Source organism: Cygnus atratus, chromosome 13, assembly GCF_013377495.2.
Source record: "Cygnus atratus isolate AKBS03 ecotype Queensland, Australia chromosome 13, CAtr_DNAZoo_HiC_assembly, whole genome shotgun sequence".
Taxonomy (NCBI): Eukaryota; Metazoa; Chordata; class Aves; order Anseriformes; family Anatidae; genus Cygnus; species Cygnus atratus.
The window spans coordinates 11,226,761-11,251,135 of NC_066374.1; the positions used below are offsets into that span (position 1 = coordinate 11,226,761).

The 24,375-nt window shown below is 42.0% G+C and overlaps 1 protein-coding gene across 3 annotated transcripts; it reads right to left on the reverse strand.

Moving 5' to 3' along the window:
• Positions 1 to 435: 435 nt before the first annotated feature.
• OGT (O-linked N-acetylglucosamine (GlcNAc) transferase) lies at positions 436 to 24,045 on the reverse strand. 3 transcript variants are annotated; one of them, XM_035541477.2, is made up of 22 exons: positions 23,842 to 24,045; positions 20,129 to 20,279; positions 18,885 to 19,128; positions 17,817 to 17,885; positions 14,732 to 14,848; positions 13,252 to 13,331; positions 11,828 to 12,023; positions 11,486 to 11,626; positions 11,141 to 11,241; positions 10,793 to 10,946; positions 10,590 to 10,691; positions 10,183 to 10,362; positions 8,793 to 8,951; positions 7,362 to 7,451; positions 6,334 to 6,459; positions 5,269 to 5,439; positions 5,006 to 5,122; positions 4,759 to 4,926; positions 3,332 to 3,484; positions 2,379 to 2,631; positions 2,063 to 2,186; positions 436 to 1,470 (listed from the first exon to the last, which is right to left on the reverse strand). In XM_035541477.2, the coding sequence occupies exons 1-22, from the start codon at positions 23,876 to 23,878 to the stop codon at positions 1,296 to 1,298; spliced, it is 3,108 nt and encodes a 1,035-aa protein (XP_035397370.1). In that variant the 5' UTR covers positions 23,879 to 24,045; the 3' UTR covers positions 436 to 1,295. The 3 variants fall into 3 exon arrangements, with proteins under 3 accessions (XP_035397370.1, XP_050569321.1, XP_035397372.1); XM_050713364.1 differs by having other exon boundaries at positions 20,129 to 20,309; positions 23,842 to 23,878; XM_035541479.2 differs by lacking the exons at positions 17,817 to 17,885; positions 18,885 to 19,128; positions 20,129 to 20,279; positions 23,842 to 24,045 and adding an exon at positions 16,048 to 17,799.
• Positions 24,046 to 24,375: the final 330 nt, after the last annotated feature.

Genomic DNA, 24,375 nt, shown 5'->3' on the forward strand with positions numbered 1-24,375 from the left:
CCGGCCGCCATCTCCCGGCCCCCGGCAGCTGCTGCAGGTTGGGGCCGCGGCCCCCGTCCCGTCCTCGTCGGGGTTCAGCGGGGAGGTACCGGTCACGGCCCGCGTTCAACGCGCACCTCGTCATTCGCCCGCGGGCCGTGCCCTGCGGCGTGGCCAGAGATGGAGGCACCACGAAAAGCACAGAGCTGCTGCACGGGGCCAGAACGCTTCGTGAATGCGTACGCAGCCCTTCAGAGCTTCCGTAGTGTTGGGTTTAGTCTAACACAGTGGCAATAAAAATATCTATACTTACACCTCGAATTACTGCTGCTGAAATAAATAGCATTATTTACAACAAAACTGCAGAAATGAACATAAAAGGCCAGAAACTCAGGATACTTTCCTGACAGCAGCACAGGAAGGGTAGCAGAAAATGCGAAACGCTGGTCAAATCAGTCAAACTGGCAAACCAAAGCTTTATTTTTTGTTTAAAGTCTTTGCTACAGTACCTAGGACTGCGCCTCTATACATAATTAAACATCATTCCTGAAAGATCTGTATTTGGCACCAGTTTGTGTTTACCTCAAACACTTGTGGGGAGGATTAATTTCAAATCGAATTTGGTTTTCAAACAGAACAGGAGCTGCCATCATGAAGCCAATTAGCTGAGTTATTGGAGAAGCTTAAAAACAAAACAAAAACCCAAAGTCCTTATCTAAACCAACACATTACAGAGAGCTCCAAAACAGAGGTCAAACATTAAAAGGCTGATATAGGCTCAAGTGGTTTATAAAACCTATAAAAAAAGACTACACCAGCAAATATGCCCTTTCAGTCCGCACAGTTTAGAATTTAACGCAGGGAGCAACACTCGCTAGCTGGAAATCTTGTCATGGGAGAACCACACGTATACCAACAGGAGTACCCCAAAATCAAATGTTAAAAAGCTCCAATTCCCAATCCGCGTAAGAGGAGAGATTCATCAGAAGATTGAATCAATCCCTGAAATCATAACTGGTTGGGCAGTTCAAGCTTCCCCACCAATCACATCTCTCATACATACAGGTTCACATGTACACGGCTCAATCCCATTCAAATTCCTCATGGAATAAAAAGGATCCCAGGCTCTATAGAGTCTTTCCCTATCATGCAAGAAGTAAGTCTGGCTGTGCTCTAATCACCATCATGTATCACTTCAGCCACAGAGTACCAGGCAGATTAAGTAGAAATGCACAGTTTTTAGCTCATCATCTCTGCAGAAGTGTTTGAGAGGCTCAGTTCCTGGAGAGTTCTGGGTGGGCGTACAGACAGTCTCTTCATGCAGATTCACTGGCCTCTACTGGCTTAATCATGTGGTCTGGTTTGTTGCCGGCAGCATAGTGATCCCACATCTGAAGATAAAGCCGCTCCAGGTCCATTGTGTACTGCTTGGTGTTGAACAAAGGACTGGATATTCTCTGCTTCCAGACTTTGCCACGTATTTTTTTCAGGCTACAAAAAGAGTTAAAGCCAGTCACGAGCAGTTTCAAACACTATTTTTAAATCTATTTCAGCAAACCCAGAACTGCCAGTACAACTGTTTCAAAAATACCTACTCTCCAACTCCCACCAAGTTCATACCACCGTTTCATCCCCTAATTGCCTCTGATACACACCGGCATTACCACTTCAAAAGAGCTGCGACATTAATAGATTAACTTGTCGCATTATCTATACTGCGGGAACTTTTTACTGCACAGTTTTAACTTTAAATGACAAACTGACTAACCTTCAGACTGCCTAATCTTCAATTTAAAAAGAACAATAAGTGAACTCTCGCACTTTTTAACAGGTAAAATCCTGCACTTGAGCAATTTCTTCAGAGTAGGCAGCACTGCTACTCAGCCTAATTGGAGCACTATTGAATTTACTGTAACAGCAGAAGCGGAGTTAACTGCACAACAAGAGACCTCTAGATGAGAATTGCCTTGTTATTTTAAACATTAAAGTACCTGCAAGATTATTAATAAGGCTCAGCACTGTGCCCAACGACAGCACTTTATATTCCTGATGTTACCACGTTACATGGTACAAGTTCACTTACTATTCCAGATCAGTTCCCAGTTTCACAGCAATATCTTCATATTCCTGCCTACTTTTTGCAATGAGCTCAAGACAACCAAGGCAAGTAAGCTGGGAGGCAGCAACTCGGGATGCAAGCGTTTCACCTGTAAAAACAAACAAACAAAAAGGATGACAGGAATCAGCTTATCAAGTAACACACTACCAAGTATGAAGTTACTTTCCTTCCGCCTCCACAAGAGGAAGTAAGAAAATCCATCAAGCCAGCTAGCTGTTATTGTTACAGCATAAATCATCGTCAAATTTACCTGCTCTGTCTAGGTTCCCCATCACATTACCTGGCATAGTGACCATAGGAGTCCCAGCCCACAGTACATCCATCCCAGTTGTGTGCCCGTTGCAAAGCGGAGTGTCTAGACAAACATCAGCCAATTGCCCTCTCCTCACATGTTCTTCTTTGGGAGCAACAGGAGAAAAGATGATTCGGTTTTGGGAAAGACCCAAGTTTTGTGCATACTGCTGAATATTGGGTTCTCCTACAGCTGGGAAACGTAGCAGCCACAGCACACTGTTTGGAACTCTTTTTAGGATCTGTAAAAATAACCAAGAAGAAAATACAAACAGTTCTGTCAGAAACGTTTCTTTTTCTGGGTAATGGCAATAAATTGCCACGTATCAAGATGAAGCAAAAGACACTATCATTCAATATTTGAATCTTCTGAGATAATAGAGCAAGGAAAAAACAGATTACAGTTTGTAGTGGAATGGTATTCTATTCTGAATACTGCTGAAAGATACAGCAACTCTGAGCAATACTTCACAAAGTAGTACTTAAAGAGTAAGTCTCGAAATTGGTGATACCATTTATTCATAGGCTCACGCTCTGGAATATAAAATAATACCCCTCAAAGAACTCTCTGCAATGTACTTACACGCTCAAATCTATCAATATACCAGTTGTCAAGACCAGCTATAACTTAAGCGTGCAGGCTAGAAAAGACCAAGCTTATTTCTCAATGGAGTACCAGCACGCTTAAGCTGTCCAAGATTTAATTCTCGCTGACTAGAAGCACAGATGTGATTTTAAACCAAACTTTAAAAAAATCTATATCCTTTTAATGCCAAGCCCTGTAATACGAGCATTGTAAGGATTCAAATGGCTCAAGGTCAGTATTTTCCACAGAACAGTTGAACTTTTAACTTGCATGACATTTCTCTTGATTTAAACAGTAGAACTGCTATGTTCCAGAGGTCCAACCTCAGTCTTCGTATCAGACACACAGACACTTACATTAGCCCACATCTGTAAAGTGGAAGGGTCAATCTTATACAGCTGATTAAAGTTGCAGTATACAACAGCATCCTCTGGCAAGCCATATTGAGAGCGGGTAGTAACAATTATAGTTCGTGGAACTTCTTCTCCAGTTGCTGCTTTGTTGTTAATCTAAATGGGAAAAAAAAAGGCTACCTGAACACTGAAATCACAAGAAACAAGCTTATGCTCTATGGAATGTTCCTGAGGCACAGTGCACCATTAACTTAAAGCGTATCTTTGGCTTCTTCTATGAAAACAAAATTGTCTACTTACCCAGAACAAGAATTTAACTGGTACATGTAACATGCTTGTGACTGTCATGATGTTGCAACCACCAAGGAATAAAACGCTTGGCATTTTCATGCCCTGGCTATGTCTCTCTGAAATTCCAAGTAATTGGAAAGAACCAGCATATAAAGAGGCATTACACATGGACTCTTCCCCTCCTTAAGGTCCCTTCACTGCCTTGAGACTAAAAATGAAATTAAGACTTCAATGAAGAAGAAGAAAACAGTATTTAAGAAGCAAAAGATTTTTTGTTTTGATTTGAATAAAAGACAATAGGCACAATAGAACAGATAGAAAAAAGACAATTAAGATAAAAGATGCAGGCATGTATCTAACTGTGAGACTGTAAGGAACTGACTGACAAGGAAACAACCAACTCCTTTCGACTTAGTTCTGATTAGCCAGGATGGATGAAAGGTGCATTTTACCACAAAAACATAGAAGGAGTCACATTTCAGCTGTATGCTTATATAGAACACTTGTGACTGCACTAGGAATCCTATAGCTCATTCCTTCCTGTACCAAAAGACTAAACTGAAGGAAATGTCAATGTCAAAATTTTTTTTTTTTTTTTTAAAAGGAAGAACCGCTCTACAAGGGAAGAAATTTTGAACAAAAATAACAACTGTCACTCTCACTCAAATCCCAGGAGCTGTAAGCACAGAGGTGGTGGCATAGTGCATAGTTCAGAACGATATAAAAAGGAGCTGAATAAGCATTGTTGAAACACAATGAAAGAACTTGGCCTGTATAACTGAACAAAACCTTTCGATAGGAAAAACAAAACTGAACAACAGCTTGTAAACACCCTTTAAGCTGAAGGGAACGATCACACCGTGCCTTCAAATTCTAAATAACTGACAATCTTTTCTGTGCAACAAAATTAAATTTCTTTGGACTTCAGATACCTGTTGACATAACCCCTCTATCTTTGGGGAAAGACCATCTTCCAGAACATCTGTGGCTTACAACACATCTGGACTTTCCTTCAGTATGAGAACTAAACAAACCGACATGACAGAAGACAGGCATTTGCTTGGAGGTTTTTGTTCCTTGTTATGTTAAAATACGCGTATGTATTATAAAACCAAGAGGAATGTCTTCAAGTGCCTCACCTGAGTAGTTGCTAGTCCATTACTAATGTTGAATCCATTGATAGTTATCTGAATTTGTCCACGATTAATCATCTCAATCACAGCTTCCGCAATTGTATTCATAGGAATGACTGGCATACTGAGGGCAGCATTGCTGTCTGCATTGTCTCCACTATCAGGACACTTCATCTATGAGAAATTCCGTAAGTACCAAAGAAAGTAATAGCTTCAGTATCTAATATAGAACACACAAAGGCATAGCTCTCACCTTAACAATCTTGACATCAGGGAGGCTGTCAAGGAAAGCCTTCAAGTCAATACCATTCAAAACAATTCTGTTATCATAAATGTGACCATTGGACTTGAAATCAATGACCGCTTTTTTCTGTTGAAAACAAAAAACAAATAAAACCTCAACAGTTACAAGATCCCTTACCAAATATGTACTAAGAGTCATTTTATCACAACAGCTGATGGAAAACAACAGCTATCAACACCAGCTTTTCTTGCCCTCTCTACTTTTCTACATACCTTCAGATGGGGGAACATGTTGGCATGGTCTCCAATAAAGAAAGTGTTTGGCATGTAAGCTAGTTTCTCTGAATACTGCTCAGCCACCTCAACTGGAGAAGTTTCTTTATCCGTAATGATGTAATCCATGAACAATGCCCCACTGGTTCCAGGATACCCTAACCACATTGCCTAAAGAAAACAAACAAAAAAGCAGGACTTCAGTCTTTTCCTTGTTTTCACCAACACAAGAAAGCAGTAAACAGGAACCTTACAGAATTAGAGTTCTCTTTCAGGACACAGTAAACTGCACGTGAAGCACAGGGAAAAAAAATTACAGCGCTTCAACAGAAGCGATCCTATTTGTCTCAGATCTGCTAATCCTCAAAAAGACTCTCTCCTTTAATAACATGATATTCAAATTATTAATATTCAAGAGGTCTAGCTAAGAATTTTATCCTAACTGAAAGAACGCTTCTTTCAACTAGAAAACTAACAGTCTGTGATTGACCCCCAACTCCCCACTTCTGTGATAATGCCACTCCTTTATACTCCCAAGAGACATCTCTCGGTATTGTCACATTCGCTATTTGAATCCTTTTTGGAACTGTGGTGATTAGCAAGCTACTTAAGGAGACCATCCTGAAGTCCATCCCATAACACCTGGGAGGGATGAATACCTGGCCTTGTTAACATTTGATTCAACATTAACATTCAACTTGACATCAAAATATTAACATTTTTCAGGGAAAAAAAAAAGCGAGGAAAGAGTATACAGGTTGCATTTCCGCATTCACTTTGTAGCGAACAGGGAAACAGAAGGGGTAGATGCTGTCTGAATATTCTCACTGTGATCACAATTAACAAAGCTTCTGTCTGACCTGTTCTAAATTGTACTTGCATTATTACACACTTGAGAGTCCCCAGATCTCTGACAGTGATCAAACATGAGCTTTCATTTTTTTTTCCCACTCTGCCAGAGAGGAGAGAAATGAAGGAAGAAAAAAAAAAAAAAGAGAGACACTCCTCCTACTAAGAACTGGTGTTTGTTTTTTTTGGAGATACAGTCCTCTTCAACTTAGTTACCTGAATAGGTGCTGGTCTCAAAGCAAATAATTCATTTCGGGCTCCTTTGGTGTAGCCATTCATGTTAATGAGAATGTGTATCCCATCCTGATGGATGCGGTCTGCTGCTTTTCCATTACATGGTATCTGAAGAATAAATAAATAAACTTATTCGTACTTTCAGTAACAAATGCAATTAGTCATTGGTGTACCAACGGATGAATGTCAAATGCATAATTTGGTGAGACGTAAGTTTTGTCACTCTTGGTTTTACAGAGGCGTAAATCCTCAACTCATTCTAAAAAAAACACCACCAAAACTGTTGTAACAAGGCAAAACATGATTTTGCTATAGACAAACAACAACAGGAAAATCTCAGCTCTGCCAAACCCATCTCAAAAAATGGTTCTGCTAACATCAGTTTAACATTTTTACTTATGAGAACAGATCCTGAACAACATGAAGCGTTTAAAAACTATGTACAGGTTTTATCCATCATCTAATTTATATATATTATTCCATATACACAAATCCGAAGTTGCTTTAGGTTCTTGTCAGTTATCTTGAGGTAACGTAACAACTTCTGTGTATACTGAAATCCCTACCACATTTTTCACAAAAAACTTAAAAACAAACAAAAAAACAGATACAAACTTTTGATACAGGGGGAAAAAAATCCCTCCATCAAGCAAGCCTCTACCCCACTTCACTTGGGTAAAGTAACCTTAAGCAAGCTTAAATATATTTGCAGCTGTGGTGTTTTGATTTATCCATGACATTCGGGTATGACCATTATCTTAAGACCTAATGTAAAAGCTACTCAATATTGTTTTAATATTAATTTTTAACATTTGTTTTAATATTAATTTTTAACAGTATCACAGAGGTGACACGACAGCCACTGTATCCCAGGTTAGGCATAACACCAATACATCTACAAACCCCCAAGTTCTTAAAACTAGCGTCGGCCTAATTCAAGAAGTCCTTGCCGCTAAAATCTTAACCTGTAGGCTGATCTCTCTTCCTTTTGGTTTGCTAAGAAAGCTCACCTGAGATAAGTCAATGAAGTGATTTGCTTCAGCCATCACTTTTACACGGAAGTTTGTACCGTCATCAGGACTCAGGGCATAACAGAATACCTAGAAGAGAAGGCACCACAAATTGAGTACCTGCAATAATTTACACCTTTACTATAAAGCTCCTATTGCAAAGTTATTTCGCAACAAAATAATTTTGCTATAAATATATGGTATTGTAATTTTTAATTACATAAGTAAAATTGTATCCAGTTCCAGACGAACTACATTATATTTGTGTGGCAGTTACCAGTTGAGAAAGAAGTAAAGAAAAAAGGACATTGAACACATTAGCACCAGGCCCCAGATCTACCTAGTTCTGGGACAAGTATAATGTACTACATCTTGCATAAACAAAGATAAAAAGTTCTCATCAATGCCAAGTTAAGCAATTTTAACACATGAATTTGAGGGTTTAATTCTGTAAAAATGCCTTTTACAAGACACCTTTGAATTTGTAACCAGTGAGAATCATGTAATTATGACTCAGTTTGAACAGATAAGTCGTGGGAAAGCTTTATAACAGATTCTTTAAAACGTGACTAGTCCTCTCCATTTAAGAAACTGCAAATGTATCTGAGAAATTCAAAATCTTTAATCTTAACTCTTTAGCTAATTGAGCGCAGATAAGCTATAGACAAAACAGAACCACCATGCAGAGAATTGGTTACCTTGAAGGACAAAAGCATGGTTTTAGTAAGACAGCAGATTAACTTTTATTATTTAAATTAAGGTCTGCAGAGCTTTATAAATCTAGAACAAGAAAGGCTGCTCTCAGGCTAATTGAAGGGGAAGTGGTACATTCCCTCCACCCCATAGATAACTCAGACTGCTAATTTGATTGTTTCATGAAAGAAAACTGCTTCATAGTGACACTTCTGACAAATCAAGCATAGGGCTTCATCACAGGGGTCTCAGACTACAAAGACTGTGTGACCAGGAAAAAGTAGAGAGGACACAGGGGAGAGGGAAAAGAAGAAGAGAAAAAATAAGGCTTGTAAACGGCTTGTTTTGTGTTCACTCTGCAATGCAGAGTAAACACAAAATGGATGCGTGTCTGTAAGGCTGAAGTAACAAGGCAGTAGCTTGATGTTGAAACACATCTATTAAAAGAACAGTAGATGAAGCTTAAATAAAAACAAAATAAAAAATATTTTCCCATAGTCTTTGAATCCTACCTGCAGTAATTCCTACCGTCTAAATAACACATTGTACTGGTAAAAAGAAGAATTCTTAGGCTGCAGAACTCTCCCATCCCATAAAAAAAAAAAAAAAAGGATCACTAACCAACACATACTAGCAACAGAAGATTTGCCCTTCTTCCCTAATTTATCTGCCTGCACCAAGGAAAAGAAAGTGCCTATAACAGCTGTATTTTAAAAGCTTCAGCATTTAGATTTTTACCTCAAATTTGTCTGGGTTATGCATGCCTGGGATTGACTGCATTAGGTGTGATGTTGGATGGTTTCCGAAATCAGAGCTCACATAGCCAATACGAAGTCGACCTTCACTGGCCTTCAGATCCTTCGGATGCTCGTATGGCGGCTTGTGAAGAACATTAATCTGTCAAGAAAATGTAACAAATGTTTATAAACCCAGGATCGAAACCCAAATGCTAAACATAGACCAAAACAACACATGATTTTTTAGAATTAGCCTTATCCAGCATTTAAGTGGGCTATGAGCATCTGCTATTTCAAACCTGCATTACGTATATTCCACTGCAGCCAAGTGCAATTTTCACAAACTGGGTTACCAGATGTCATGTGCCTACGTTTAGACAAATAAAGACAGACATGACTGCTGAAAATCATCAACATTTCTGCCTTTCTATCCCCTGCATATTCTGAAGTATTCCATCCCTGATTATTAAACATAATGATGCCACACCACGACTATCACATAGCTCTTGAACTACAAACCACTTGTAACCAGAACAGTGTTCCTGTGAAACATCACAGCAAGCTTTCTGCTATGCTCACCACCTTCCCCAGGCATCAGCTTGTAACCACTATCATCGGCAAGATTACAAGGCTGCAGAGACCCTAAATTCAAGCCAGTTTAAAGGCACACGTTGTCTTCTAAAGTTTCATATCCATACATCTCTCATGCTAACTAGACCCTTCCACTGGCTGACAGAGCATTTTCAATTATAACTGGCAACCTGCTCACGTAGTCTGTTTCAACACTCACAACTGCCAACAGCTGTGACCCTCTGATTCAAAAGGAAAACAAGCTACATTATTTTAGTCAAAGAATTTGCCGTCAACTGCAACGACACTCTTGGCAGCTTGAGATGCTGTGCAGTTTTGTGGAAATAGCACAGTTAAGTCATTAAAAGAAAAGAAGACACGTTTAATGAATGAAACTTTGGAAGAAAATACGTTACTGTACGCAAAGTACGCCAGAGCAGAATAAAAAATGAAAAATCTAATACTTCCTATTGAGATACACCCATCCTGGAACACTGCTGCCACCACAGAGGTGAGGGCATTTGGAAATCCCAGAGCCAAGCAAACACAAAGCTTGCACGTTCCAGCGAGGAACAGATGAGGCAAGGTCATGTACCAAGTAGTATAGATGCTGGACAGGTGCAGATTTCAGGAAATACTACCACACAGCTGCCTGGATCTATTTTACTGTTAGGGAAAGAATCATTTACTCACTCTGCATCTCCACAGGTCAGTGACTAGTAAGCCTTACAAAGGCTAATACTAACTATGCGAGTATTAGATTTTTGGTAAGAACAGACAAAAGTACTTCAGTCACAACAGGGCTTTATAAAACCTCCTACCTTGTCCAAGCACAGATTTCCATGTCTCTCAGCAATAGCCTTCCTAAAACTGTGAGAAAGGGGATACAGCATGCTGTGGTGAGGGTGGACGGAAGGCAGTCTGTTTTTCTCCAGCTGATCAGCCACAATGCTAACCAGCTTCTTCATTCTTTCATCATAATCTGTCCAGTCACAGACAATCTAGGAAAGGTAAAATTAAAAAAGATTATTTCAAGAAGCCGAGACCAATGCTTCTTCCAAAAATGGAAGCAAAACCTTCAGTAATTACTGTTGATAACTACAGTCTTCTGATTTAAGACTTGTTTACTCTTTCACTACGCTTATGTAGTCTTTGGTTAAGGTGACCAAACTTTGTATTTGATACAGAGGAATCTTGAGAATTACATCCAATGTCTCCCCCTTCTCACCTGCAAACAGTGGGCTAAGTTACAGTAGGCATCAGGGAAGTCAGGTTTCAGTTTCAGAGCAGTGCGGTAGGAGGCAATGGCTTCTGGTATATTCCCTGAATCCTGTAAAGACAAAGGAATGAGTCAGTAGATACCAACATATTCAGGGTAAGTACCCACAATGCCCCACCATATTCTAAGAGTGATTCATTCACATGTGTTACCTTGTGAATAGATGCCAAGTTGCTATGGGCATCAGCAAAAGCTGGGTTTATCTGAATGGCACGGGTATAGCACTGTAGAGCTCCTTGAACATCCTGCATTTCCTTCAAAGTATTTCCCATATTAGAATAAGCATCTGCAAATGTGGGGCTGATTCTGAGAAACCAAGATAACATACGTTATGAATAAAAGCTTCTCCTCCATTCAGGAAACATACTCATAGCCACGCTTTCGTGTTTGCAAAGCAACTATCTGAATTTAAATATGCTACTGTAAGCCACATCCTGTACAGGTCTATGGCACTTTCCTGTTATGGCACACTGGGACTATTACAAGTAGTATCCATTTACCTAATAGCCTCTTTGTAATGCATCAGAGCTTCCTGTAACTTTCCTTGCTGTTGCAGAACACTCGCTAAATTCGAATGTGCAGCAGCAAACTCTGGAAACACCTGGAGGGGAAAAAAATAAAAGCATAATCAGTCTCTCAAATCCCCGAATTCTACCATAACAGAGGAAATTCCTGCGCATTTCTTACTCTTCATTTTAGGACTCATGTCTCTAAGCAGAATTTCCTCTGCTTATGATTAAGAGATGGAAAAAAACAACAACAAAAAAAAAAACACCTAAAAACTGTATGTCATATTACATGTTCTCAGCTTTAATTCCCCACCTCCCGACAGCATTCAACTGTACCTCAAGAGCCTTCCTGTAAAGGCGGACAGCTTCCTCGATGTTCCCCTGCTCCCGTTTGATGTTTGCTAGATTGTTGAGAGAATCTGCATGGGTGGGACAAAGTCGAAGAGCTGTATTGTAGCATTCTTCTGCTTCAGCCACCTTCAAAAAGGAAAAAAAAAAAAGAATAAAAAAGGAACTGTTGATACGGTAAAATTTCTTGTAACAGCACTGTTTCTGAGAAGTTATTATATAATCAGTTTAACAGTTTCAAGGTGGATATTTCCTGGATATTATCCTGGTGGATATTAAATAACTTAAAAAAAAAAAAAAAAAGGAAGGCAAAAAAAATGCACTCCTTACACTGCCTTTCTCCTTCAAGGCATTGGCCAAGTTACAATAGGCATCAGGGAAGTGGGGTTGTAGTTCAATAGCCCTCCTGTAGGTGTCTATTGCTAGGTCTATCAGTCCTTGCTCATAATACACACAAGCAAGGTTGCCGTGCACAACTGCATGATTTGGACTCAAACTCAAGGCTCGTAGATAAGCTGCTACAGCTCTGTAACAAGAAAAAGAAGGTAAACAATCATCCACAGAGCAGCAGTCAAAAAACACACACAAAGAAAACCTTCAAGGGATATATACCACCACATACACAAAACCCACACCCGTCGTGTAAGATGTTAGTGGAAACACAGAGAAGTACTGCCTGAATCAAAAAGCCAATCAAGGAATACATTATTATGCATGACATTTTAAAACTATGCTCAATTTTGTAATGACTGGCAGGCTAGACGACAGACTTTGTTCTCTTCAGTTAAACAACCTGAGTTCCAAAATCGCGTTAATAATCAACGTTCACTGCTCCACACAAGATAGCTACTATCTGAAACAGGCTTCAGCTGAAGAGATGTGCGGTACTCCTGTTCAGAACTATTTTAATATGGCTCGTATTACTAGAACATTTGTGACACTGCAAGACCTTCTCTTCATTTGCAAAATTAAAGTTTTATTCAAAAACTATTCTGCAATTATTTAATCTATAGAGGAACACGAAAAGCAAGAATTTCATGCGTTTACAATGCTTTTTTGGAGTAGTCCAAGGAACTGGTGCCATACTTTTCCCAGGCTGCTACTCCTGTTACAAACCACAGTTACCAGAAATTACAACCAAACCAACAGATGCAATGCTGTACACTGCATCGAAACAACACAGCCTGGATCTTCTTCCAGAAACAAAAGTAAGATTGACTGAACAGATTAGAGGTCTCAAAACAAGTTAGTCCAAACGACAGCAAATGTACTACTACAACCACATGCAGTAACACAATGTGGACACAACAAATACAGAATATTCAGCCAGATGCTAAACTGGAATTCAGCATTTTAGCTTGTCCTACATAAAGGGAAGTTTTAGATATACCTGTAGATCAGAGGTCTAGAAACACATAATGAAAATGGTAGTTTCATGCCTTTCTCACATACCTTCTCACCATCCTTTTCCTGACTTAATTTCAAATCTATTTTTGTCTACACCTTCAGTAGTAAAATGTTAAAAATGAGAATTAAGTACAGGAGAATAACAAAGGGATACATTCCACAGGATTTATTTATTTTTAGTTCCAGTATCCAGCCTTCCGAAGCCATTTACTTTCTCAGCTCATGGCACACGTTTTCACTATGTCTGCCCGAAGAGATTTTACATCAGGAACCTAATTTGTATCTTGGTATGTAGGATACGTATGATATGTACACCACTGACAGAGTGATTCTACTTATCTGCTTACCTGTCAAAAATCCTTGCTTCCTTGAGGACATTTCCCAAATTGATATAAGCATCCAAAAAGTTTGGGTCAAGCGTTACAGCCTGGAAGTATTTTCAAAGTTTTGAGCATTAGCACAAAAGCTTTCTCTATGATACCTGAAGTTCATTTTTGTTTATATATGTATACACATGATTTAAAGTCTCTCAAACTTAATCTGTAAGCGTCTAAGACTACCAACAACCTAGTAAGGAAAACTTAAGTTACACAAATCAATCATAGAACACTGAAGTTACTTATCTGAAGAAGGGACAAAATATACTACCTTCAGATCATTCATTTGCTTACCTAAGCCATGACCTAGTTCCCTCCAAATTCATTCGTATTAGAATAGATAGTAACTGACATCAGTTGTGACTACTGCAGAATAAAATGTTAAACATTTATTTCATGTTAGGTTGATCATACTTAAGTCTCCTGCCCACCCTTGCTATGCTATTTTTAGGGAAGAAAAACCTTAAAAATAAAAACCCAAAAAACTGATCTACATCCTTTATCTACTGCAAAACGAGACCTATTTTAAAAATTTAGGAAACAGATCCTGAAGGAAAAATAGAGCCAATTTCACAGGAACGAGAAAGCAAATACATCATGTGTATAGGGAAAAAGAACCGTAGCCATTTGACTAACAAAAAACATTTTCACTTTGCAGTAATAAGCTACAGATGTGTGTTTGGAAAGCCACACTCTTACAGTCTTTCCCACGGGAACCATTACTTCTAAATTAAAATACTTTTTAATTATAATTTACTATATACAGGAACAAAAACAAGCAGTTAAAATTAGTTTTGTAGATCCGAGTCAAAAATACCAGGAAGAAACTGTCCACCACATCTTAAATCTGGTTTTAGGTCATGTTAGAGACTTATGAGAGGAATACAAATCAAATTCAGATGCTAACTAAAAGGTATTAGACAACGATTTAGAGTAAGATCTAATGACAAAGATCTAGAAAAGTCTGAAACAATAGTGGTGAAAAACAATCCTGGAGAAGAACGAGCGTCACTTAAAACTGTTCTCCTCAGTTACTCATAGGAAAGTTAAGAACACCTGAAATAAAAACTGCTACAAAAAAAATGGTTTTAAGCGGAATTGTTTCTCCTTTTTACATACAAAAAAAACAACACAGAAAACATTATTCCCAAACTATACTTGTAAAAATTCTATTCCGGTAAAGGACTGTAAAACAACTTAATGAATTTCTTATCTTTGACATGTGTGTGAAGTCCTTAGGGCAATTCTAAACATATCTCTTTAGTGGCATACAGGCAGTCTGAAACATCAGGAAGTAAACAAATTATTAACACAGGACGTCAACAGGATTATAAGAAATTCTGCTGATCAAAATATTTTTATCACCTACCAAAGTACTCATCCATAAGCAGACAATTAATGGCCTGTGCATTAAAATCTAGCAGTGAAGCTGACTGGCTTAGACAGTTACCTTTTCAAAGTGATGAATTGCAAGCCAGATTTCTCCTTGGGCATTGAAAACACAGCCAAGATTACTCCATGCCACTGCAAAGTTTGGTTGAGTCTCAATTGCTTTTAAGTAACAGGCCTTGGAACAGTTAAAGAAGAGAGATACAAGGGAAGGGGAATATTTGTAAAAAGAAAAAAATGAGAGAAAACAATTGTTAGTATGCCTTCTCTAACCAGCCAAAAGTGACCCTGCAGTATAGGCTAGCTTGCGCCAAAACTAATGCGCTGCAAACTGCTGTTGATCCTGCGCCAGCGCAAACCAAAACCCAGGTGCAAGCCCACCATTTTTCAGTTATGCTGATAACAAGTTAACATGCCTTTAGACACCAGGTCAGCAAAGAAATCATCTTCAAAATAATTCACGTAGTTCAGAGGAAGTATCTGCCTCTCTCGACGTGCATAAAAACAAAAAACTACTATGCAAAAACTACTTAGCTATGAAATAAAATTATTAAATTGTGACGTACCCTAAACAGGATAGAAATCACTCTGAAAATCAGAAAGGCTACGGAAAAAGGTGTAGCTTATCTTCACTTTTAGTCGTCCTTGCTAAGTGAGATGGCACACCCCACCCCAGGTTCTCCGAAGACATTCCATCAGCTACAGCTTCAAAACCTCAAATGACAGGATTGCATGAAGGTTTAGGTCCCTGTAATGCAAGCGCGAGAAGTCGCTGCGCATCCTAACCAGCACGGCGCCACGCTATCGCTGCGAACTGCTTTGCTATATTCATTGCCCTAGGTGCAGCGAACGGCCAACCAGAATCATTAATCTACCAGACAGGCCCACACAAAAACTTGCACGTTAAATTTGATGTCTGGAGTCTAAAAGCGTTACAACCCAATTGCGTCCAAAAGGCCAGCGCCTGGAGCTTGGGCAGGCACCCAACCCGAGATTAATCATCCAGTCAACCGTTCGCGAGGGCTTAATCGCACGCAATGCGCGTTACCGCTGCGCAGCCTTTGCGCTACTGCAGGATCACAGCGCATCATCAGAAGAGCAGAACGCTGCAATCCAAACAAAGAAGAAAAAAGGAAAAAAATGAACAACCAGAAGAGTTAGAAGCTTTTACTATTAACTATCTCCAATTACTTCTTTAAAAAAATATTTTAATTTACTTTTACTTTATTTCTTTGAAAGAATTTGTGGCTACTAGTATAAAACATTCTTACATTACTTGCTTGTAATTAAATATTTTAAGCTGTTTCTGAAGCCACAAGACAGAAGATTCAGGCATGGAGGCAAATGGTTTTGCTGTGGCAGTTACAAACCCGTTACCATATTTCTCATCATGTGACTTTTCGGTGCGTTCCTTGCTGGAAGAGGAGGAGGAGGTGTGTGTCTGCCCTAGATCCAGGCCTCGAGCTCCCTTCAGCGAGGCACCTTACGCATGGAATAGGAGGTTTCACCCACCTGAAACCTTCTAAATACAATATCAGTGGTGAAAAACCAAAAACAAGAGAGAAAATAAAACAAGATCATTAGTAAAAGTTCAACAAAGCAATTGCAATTTTTTTGGATATGTCTTAACACATGGGAATGAGGACAATCTGTCTGTAACAAGGGAGACATGCAGAAGGGAGAGGGTTAATCAGGGCAATTGCATACAGCAGGGACTTTTTTTTTTTTGGAAGAAAGGCTCTGAAGTATCTACAAAGAAATTAAATTTTAGTTCAAACTGTAAGGAACTTGCTGGCTTGATCTTTCAAATGGACTGATAACCAAAGAAACACATTGCAATTTACTCAAGATGTTTTTCCTCGTTTATTAAGTTCTCACAAAACGGAATAACACTTTCAAACTAGGTGTCTCCAGAGCTCTGAAACAAAGAAGTCAGCAACCTAAGGCAGGCGCAGTGTCTTGGCCTATACCAGTCACACTAAAGCTGCAGTGAAGTGCAATTCATGTTAGCTGTCCGCTTGGTGGGCTGAGAACCAAGTGTCTCAAAGACTCTTCAAACTGTTAGCACTACTACGAAACATTTTCAACCTGGATCTGACCAAATCGATCACGCTGTCCTAGGATGGTACACGCATCCAAGTTGTTAGGAGAAATCCAAAAAAAACAATGAACTTTGAAAACTACGCTCCCCTTACCCCATAAAGGCCCTAACCCTCCCCGATGGTGCTGCAGCCAAACAGACAGCTACGCTGTTCATACACTCCACTTTTTAGCATGCGCGTGGGGCTTGGAGCGACAGACGTGGAGTCCAGAGTGTTTCTGATTTCTCCACACTCCTCACCCCTGCAGCGCGGACGCGTAAGGTGGCTTGTAACAAGACAATTTCTTTGTGCAATCCAAGTTTTAACATGCCAAGAATTTTAAACTCATCTTGGTGTTCAAATTCTCAGTTTAGGAAACACAAGACTGCTAGAAGCCACCTTTCCACTACAGCAAGTTTTCTTTCGATCAGTTCATTTCCAAACAAACCAGCTTTGTCCTTCTGATTTCTTTATTTTAGGGAGGGGAGAAGGGAAGACATGAAGAAAAGTTATTCGGGGGTTCGCATACTGCAGCTATTGATCATTTACTAGCCTTTCTTCCACTATCAAGGGAAGGGAAAAGTTAAAAAGAATAAAAATCTTTAAAAGCCAATATTACAAGGTAACATTTGGATAAGTTTCTTCTCCACTTACAAGCCACAAAGGACTTTAGAAGAGCAGCATTTTCAATAGCACCTGCATCGTACAGGGATCTCGAGCTAACCACAGGCTCTCTGCTTGGCACCAGCAGGCAAGCCTCAGATTTGAAGGACTGTTACTTATTTCCAGATAAGAGCATGGTGGAGCCCCTGCCCAATACTTCAGAATGGTATCAGATAGTCTAGTTCAGCAGAAAGGCTTGGTAATGTTCCATTTCTTGACTTAAACCAACTTTTAAACATGGACATGCCATATCTTGCCCTGCAACTACTCTGGGGTGTTTCAGTGCCTTCAGTTTTCAGCAGTTTCTCAGACTGTCTGTAGATCAACGCAGATTTGAAGACTTGGTGCAAAGTTCAAGTTTTCAAAACACTGGCGTTTACATGTATTCTACTCAACACCTACCTTGGCTTCTTCCAAGCGACCCAGGGCTTTGAGCAGGTTCCCCAGGTCACTACGAACACAGTACAAGTCCTGAAAAAATCAAAGTCACACCGTCAGCTTCGGGACTTCACCGATGTCCCCAAGGTCTTCACATAGGCCCTGGAACGGAACTCCCCAGTCCTCTACAGCTCAGTGTAAATTCCCAGTAAATATATTACAAACTCAAAACATTTTTTCATGACCTAACGTTATAGCCAACAGGTCTGACTGATTTTAGTACTGTAAAAATACATCAATAAGAAAAAAAGGAATTAGGAACCAGTTCATACAATTTCTGTTTGTACAGAGATATGAAAGAACAGAAAGTTCAAGTGACCCCACAAGCAGCTTAAGTTTTTTTACCACATAAAAGTATTTGAAGCCTCTTTTTTAATCATTGCTGTTTTCCTTGCTTCCTGCATCCTCAACAGTTTTACCTCCCTGTTTTTCCCCATTAATCCATAAGCCACTTGCTCTTTTTCTTTCATTTGTAGCCACAGCATGTACTGCTGGATACTCCAGTTGCAGTCTATTGTAAGACCACAGAGAATGAGAACAGCTGTGTCTACATTAACAAAGAAAGTTTCTAGCCTAAGTAAAACTCAACTTTTGTAATAAAAACCATCTTACAGTACTCCTAACCGATGCACATTCTACTAGTCACACTGCTTAACGTGAATTTGACAAGTTCACATAGGCTGAAGAACACAGCAAAAAGATTCCAAGCTCTTGTTGGACTGGTTTTGCATTTGCTTTTGCAAAGGAAAAAGGATATACACACACTGGACCAGTGCTGCATTTTAAAGATTTTTGACAAAACAGGCACTCGTGATGCAATTGTAAGCAGACACCTTCATCATACTGCACAGCACTACACAGACCATTTGAGCACAATGCAAAATAATCAGAAGATAGCACTCTAACATAATTTTTACTAAAAAAAATTAGTTTTAAAGAGCTATAACCCCAAATCTGAACAGCAGATGATTTTATAGCAGTCACTTATAGACATAAAAGTGACACAGCAGCAAAGCACAACGTGCTACTTACAGGGTTGTACTGAAGGGCAGACACGTATGCCTGTACTGCTCCTTCCATATCTCCTGCGGCTACCAGCGCAGCAGCCAGATTAATATATCCATCAATGAAGTCTGGTTTGAGGCGTAGTGCATGTCTGTAATGCTCGATAGCTTCTTGTAGCTGTCCACGTTCCTTGTACACATTGCCCAGATTCGAGTAGGCTTCGGCCAACAGCGGATTCTGTTTAATAGCCAAAGTGCTGAAGTGAGCAGACCTGGAAAAAATTAAACAAGTTAACAAAACACCTGACTTTCAGCGTTTGCCTGTTTGCCTTGTTATTCAGTCAACATTCATGCTTAAGCAAGCCAAACCCACAGCCAACACATCTGGATTTACAGATTTAGCTTCTCCTAGTTTAAACTATCCTCTCTCCTATTCTTCTTTCAGATTCTATTGAAGAAAGACAACTCAGTTGCAATCGGTAGGCTTCAAGCCTCCTCACCAGCCTGAACTCAATGCAGCCGGAGAAAGCACTGCAGATACTCTGTTACACCTCTTCCAACAGTCGTATGCTACTTTTCTAGGCAACGTTTCACTTGACAGTCTTTTCAAGAAACAGGATATAACAGACAGATCAGATGTAAAACTCTGGCCTGTCCTCCTCCATTTTATTATCCCATATCTGAATTGTTACTACAATCCCATCCAGAAACCTATATAGAATACATCCTGATTTCAAGTTTTTACTTCCTTCACCAGCACACACAGATTTACAGCTAGAACAGTTACAATTCAAAATGCAAGATCAGGAACAGGCAGGCAGAAAGAGCACAGAGACAGCCTTCACAAGACAGAATCCTTATCTAAGCAATACCATTCTGCTGCAAACAATCAGTCTTAGAATTAAGAAAAAAATAAACAAACCCCACACTGCAAGTGGAATAAAGACTTTTGTTTACTTGTGCAAATAACTCTGGTACATACAAGTGTGGCTGATACTCTGATATTAAAGCGTACAATACGAAAAAACGAGAGTAACAGCAAGATCTGTCGTTTGTTGCAAGGCTAGCAATTCCCAGTTGTATTCCTCTTACCCTGAAGAATTCAAAAAAGCACGTCATTTTTGACGAGTCCTTACGGCTACCATGCAGTTAGTCAGTATTTGCATTCAGAGATAAAGCCAATGTTAGATGAGTATTTTTTTCAGCTGCGCTCAATACTATTGCAGGCACAAACTCAAAAGAAAACTTGACAGAACCCCTCGGTTCTCCTACCTGTCCAATCTGCGGCACTGGAAGTGAATAGATGATAGTAATAAAAGCACACCAGTATTATCAGGCTCTTGTCTCCAAAGCTGCATGCAGTGTCTCTCTGCTGCTTCAAAGTCTCCTGCCTGATATTCACGATGAGCCAACTCCGCTAACCCTTGGAAGGAAAGCATACGTTTCGTTGGTTCTGGAGAATCACCAAAACATTTAAGGGGGGAAAACAAAAAGTTAGATAATGGAAACAAAACAAAAGAAAGAAAACAAAAACAAAACAAATGTGAAAAAAAAAGTGTTTAGAACTAAAGGATGAAGATGTCGGAAGTTACATAAACACTACAGCAAGTGACAGTTCGAGCTCTCAGATCTTCAGGCTCCCACCTACTGCTATGGTATTTCTAACATTGTGTGTACAAGCGCATGACTTCATCAGTTAGTATCTGGAAACACAAATATTCACAGCTATTACAAGACAGAAATCGACTGCTTTCCGCGAACCTGAAAAATATTTGAAGATATTCCTGACATAAGATTTTACTTTGGTTCATAACAGTAGCAGCGTGAGCAACAGATCAATGAATTTCCTTACCCTCCCCCCAAGGCTGTAAATCTAGTGCTTTGTAACATTGAAAGTTCTAAAAAATTAACAGGAAAATGAAGGACAGCAGACAAAGACTTCAAAGGACTTGAACAAAAGGAAACTTTGCTATGCCAGTAGATCGGTATCGTGTAAAAGCCCTTAAAGAAAAATGTGCAATGCGCAACCTTCCTTTAAACCTCTATGCTGCCTGGGTTATCTACAACGAATAACGATTCCTCCACCGAATAAAGTGCTGGCCTGAGTACGGTATCAGATGAGACAAACACAAGCTTCAGTGGTTACGCTGTTGGCCTACAGAAGGAACCACAAGAAGGAGAGGGTACAGGAAAGCAGTTCCTACTTCGGGAGGCTTAGCTGGAATGGGAGGGACAAAACGTTTTTAATATTTAAGATACATTCACGAAGAACAAAATACTTCAATAAAACACCACATTTTAGTTACAGCAACCTTCTCTGTGAAAAGCGAGTTAACTGTCTTACAAAGACAGCTCTGTATTAGAACACAGACAACTGCAGCTAGGAAAAAAACCCTCAACTGTTCATCCTAGAAAGTGCCTTCAATTTCTGCCTTTATACCACTTATCCTTGCTATTAAAAGCTCTGCAAGTATCTCTTTATTTTTCCTTCTGAAGTCCAGCATTTCCAGTACTCTGCAGTCACTTAATTCCGTTTCCTCAATACTTCCCACCTGCACCTGGGGAGTTCTGCGTTTCTGATGCAATGAAACAAATAAATCCTACCAAATAAAAGTAAATACCTCAATATCTGAGTACACAATTTTGCAGTTACATACTACAAGGATCTTCTGAAACTATTTTACGAGAATTTTTAAAGATGGCAAAACAGTCACAAAGACATTAGGTTCAGAGTTATTATCTAGTGTTCATTTTATGAACTCGGGGTCGATGGCAATTATTTCCATTATTTTCATGATTTTCTTTTAGTGCTATCTGGTTTTGAGAATAAAAAAAATTGACGTGACCCAACTCAAGTTGTTTTCCCAGATAATATTGTCTCTGTGCTATAAACTAAAGGTTCATTTTAAGCTGGAACTAGCAAAACTACTGACTGCCAGCTACTTGAGACATTACCAACCAAGCGCCTGCAAACAGGTTAATCTCTGTTTTCTAGGGCCCTGCTTCACAGCTTTCTGAACCGCAGACTAAGGGAAAAGCGGACTTCAGCACCTGGTTAACCTTCAGGGCAATGGACAGACGTAACTGTTACTCAGCGTGGAAGTGACAGCAGCACTGCGAAGGCCGCAAGCGGCTGACAGCAGAAGCCCAGCGCACAGCCGTGCTGCTCCTGCTCCCTCCTGCGGCAGCAGCCACACAGGCTCAGCGCGCTTCAGGCGCTGCTCACAGCACAGACACGGCGAGGCTGGACAGAGGAAGCACGTGGCCCATGGGCAGGAGTAATTTCTCCTTTAAGTACCAATAGTGGGATTAAATTTCAGTGCTAAAGCAAAAAATATATACATATAAAATAATAAAACCCATAGAGGTTTAGACTGGGAGTCTCATGACCACTTGGGAAGAAACTTCCAGCTGCTGCCCGAACAGGACGCCTGGCCTGCTCAAGCATGGAGCGAAACTGAAGTTGCAACTCCTCAGGCAACAGAGAAAGGACACTGCAGAAATCCTGTATTTAATGTAACAGCACCTGGGAATAACAATCCCTAGCTAAAGTGACAAAATGAGGGTACTGAAATTTTCTCTCATTTATCAATATCTTCCCAAAACAATCCCTCCTCGCTCCCCTGAGCAGAGATAAAGCAAATCAATCCCTCGGCATAAAATACCCAGTCATCCACCTCCAAGTAAATATTTTAGCAGAAATCCCCTCGAGAAGCACAGTCGATGCTGGGAAGCAAACAGCTGTAATCCCTACGTTCCACATGAGCTGAACTTTCAATTACACTGCTGCAGAACAGAAGTCAGGCTACCCAAAGAACCCATAACGTGGCCGCTCGTGTCTGCTCACCGAACCCATTTCTAAACAAAGCAACAGCAGCAAGGAGCCACAGGCAGAAAAATCCCTTATCAAGACTTTCTCGCACGAATTCCTGCACCTATGCTAGCCTGCACTACACGCTTTGACTATGACCTTGGCAAAGGCTGGTGCGTGCCACAACCTCTCCTGCAAGCTGTAGAGAACGCAAGCAGATTAAACACCCGCACAGAAGTACCACAAACCCACATGAGACCTTTTCTCCCCCACAACCAACCACCTGAGCGCTTAACTCCTGCTCAACCTCGCGCTTCGGTAAAAGCTGGAGGCAGGCAGGAGCAGCTGCCGCCTCCACCCGGGAGGTGCGGGCGACAAGGAGCAGGTGACAGCGCCGGGCCGGCGCTCGTCCTTCTCAGCTCCTCAAGGAGCTCAGGGCTCCCAGATGCTGCAGCCTCGGTGTCCGGAGGAGCAGTCCCGGCCGAGGTGGCACCGTCCTGCAGCGCTCGGCCTCCCCTTGGCTCTGTCCACCCCAGCCGCCGCCCCGCTGCCCTTTCCTCACACCGCTCCCCCGTTCCCCACCCCCCCCCACGCTTTTCCTGAGGCATTGTCTTAGATTTTCACGCTCTTCCTTCCCTTCTGCTTAGAGGAAACCCTAAAAATCCGGAGGGTAAAGCTGCGCTTCCCTTTCACCAAGAAAATACACACACACACACACATATATATATATATTTCGTTGTGCGGGGGAGAAAGCGAGCTCGCTCCCCTCGCGGGCAGGGCAGCTCTGGCAGCAGCAGCACGCGTGCGGCCCGCAGGTGCCCGGCCCCCAGCCCCCGGAGGAGCAGCTCGGTGCGGGGCACGCCGCCCTGCTCCCCGCCGCCACCTGACGCCGCGATCGATGCAAGCCGAGGAGCCCCCCGCGGCGAGGCCTGCGGCTGCCCAGCCCGCGCTGCCCCCGCCGGGCCGAGCCGGGCACAAAGGCGGCGGGGGCCGGCCGGGAGCCGCCGCGGCGAGGCGGCCGCTTCTGGAAAGTTCCGCCGGGAGCGGCCCCCGCGGGCAGGGAGCGCCGCGCTCCGGCCGAGGCAGGCGCGGCCCCCGGCGGCGGAGCGCCCCCGGCGGCGCCCGGTGAGGGCAGAGCCCGGCCCGGCGGGGCGACCCCGAGCGCGGCCCGTACCTGTGCTGTCCGCCACGTTCCCCACGGAGGTCGCCATGGCGGCGGGCGGGCGGGCGGCGAGGCTCTGGCGGAGGCGGCGGGGGTGGGGGGGACGCGGGCGCGGCGGGCCGGGGCGGGCGGAGCGGGCCCGGGCTGCCCTCGGGGCTGGCGGCGCGGCGAGGCGGAGGCTCCCGAAATGGCGCTGGCGGCGGCGGCGGCGAGCCGAATGGCGGCCGCCGGACCTAGCTCCCCGCGCCAAAGAGTCCGCGCGCGGCGCCGCGGAAGGATCCCGCAGGAACCGCCTCCGTCTCCTTCCGCCCAGCGCCCCTCAGGCGGGAGGGAGGGCGGGGAGAGCGCCGCACGGGCGGCTTTGTCACTCGGGTATCCTTCCGCGCGGAGCCATTGCGACAAACGCGGCCGCACTGCGCGTGCGCGCGGGCGGGGCACGCCGGGAACGCGAGGCCGGGCTGGGCGCCTCAGGGTCGCCGCCCGCCCTGAGGGGAGCCCCTGAGGCGGCCGAGGGGCTGCGAGCCCCTGCCCGGGCTGCACAGCGCC

Bases quoted from the DNA above. Each gene is read 5' to 3' on its own strand.
- OGT (XM_050713364.1), bottom strand. From the start codon at position 23,878: ATGGCGACCTCCGTGGGGAACGTGGCGGACAGCACAG. The intron at 19,129-20,128 runs GTAGGAGAACCG...AATTTTTTCCAG, and splicing joins CAGTGCCGCAGATTGGACAG to GTCTGCTCACTTCAGCACTT. The intron at 10,947-11,140 runs GTAAATGGATAC...TTGGTTTCTCAG, and splicing joins CATTACAAAGAGGCTATTAG to AATCAGCCCCACATTTGCAG.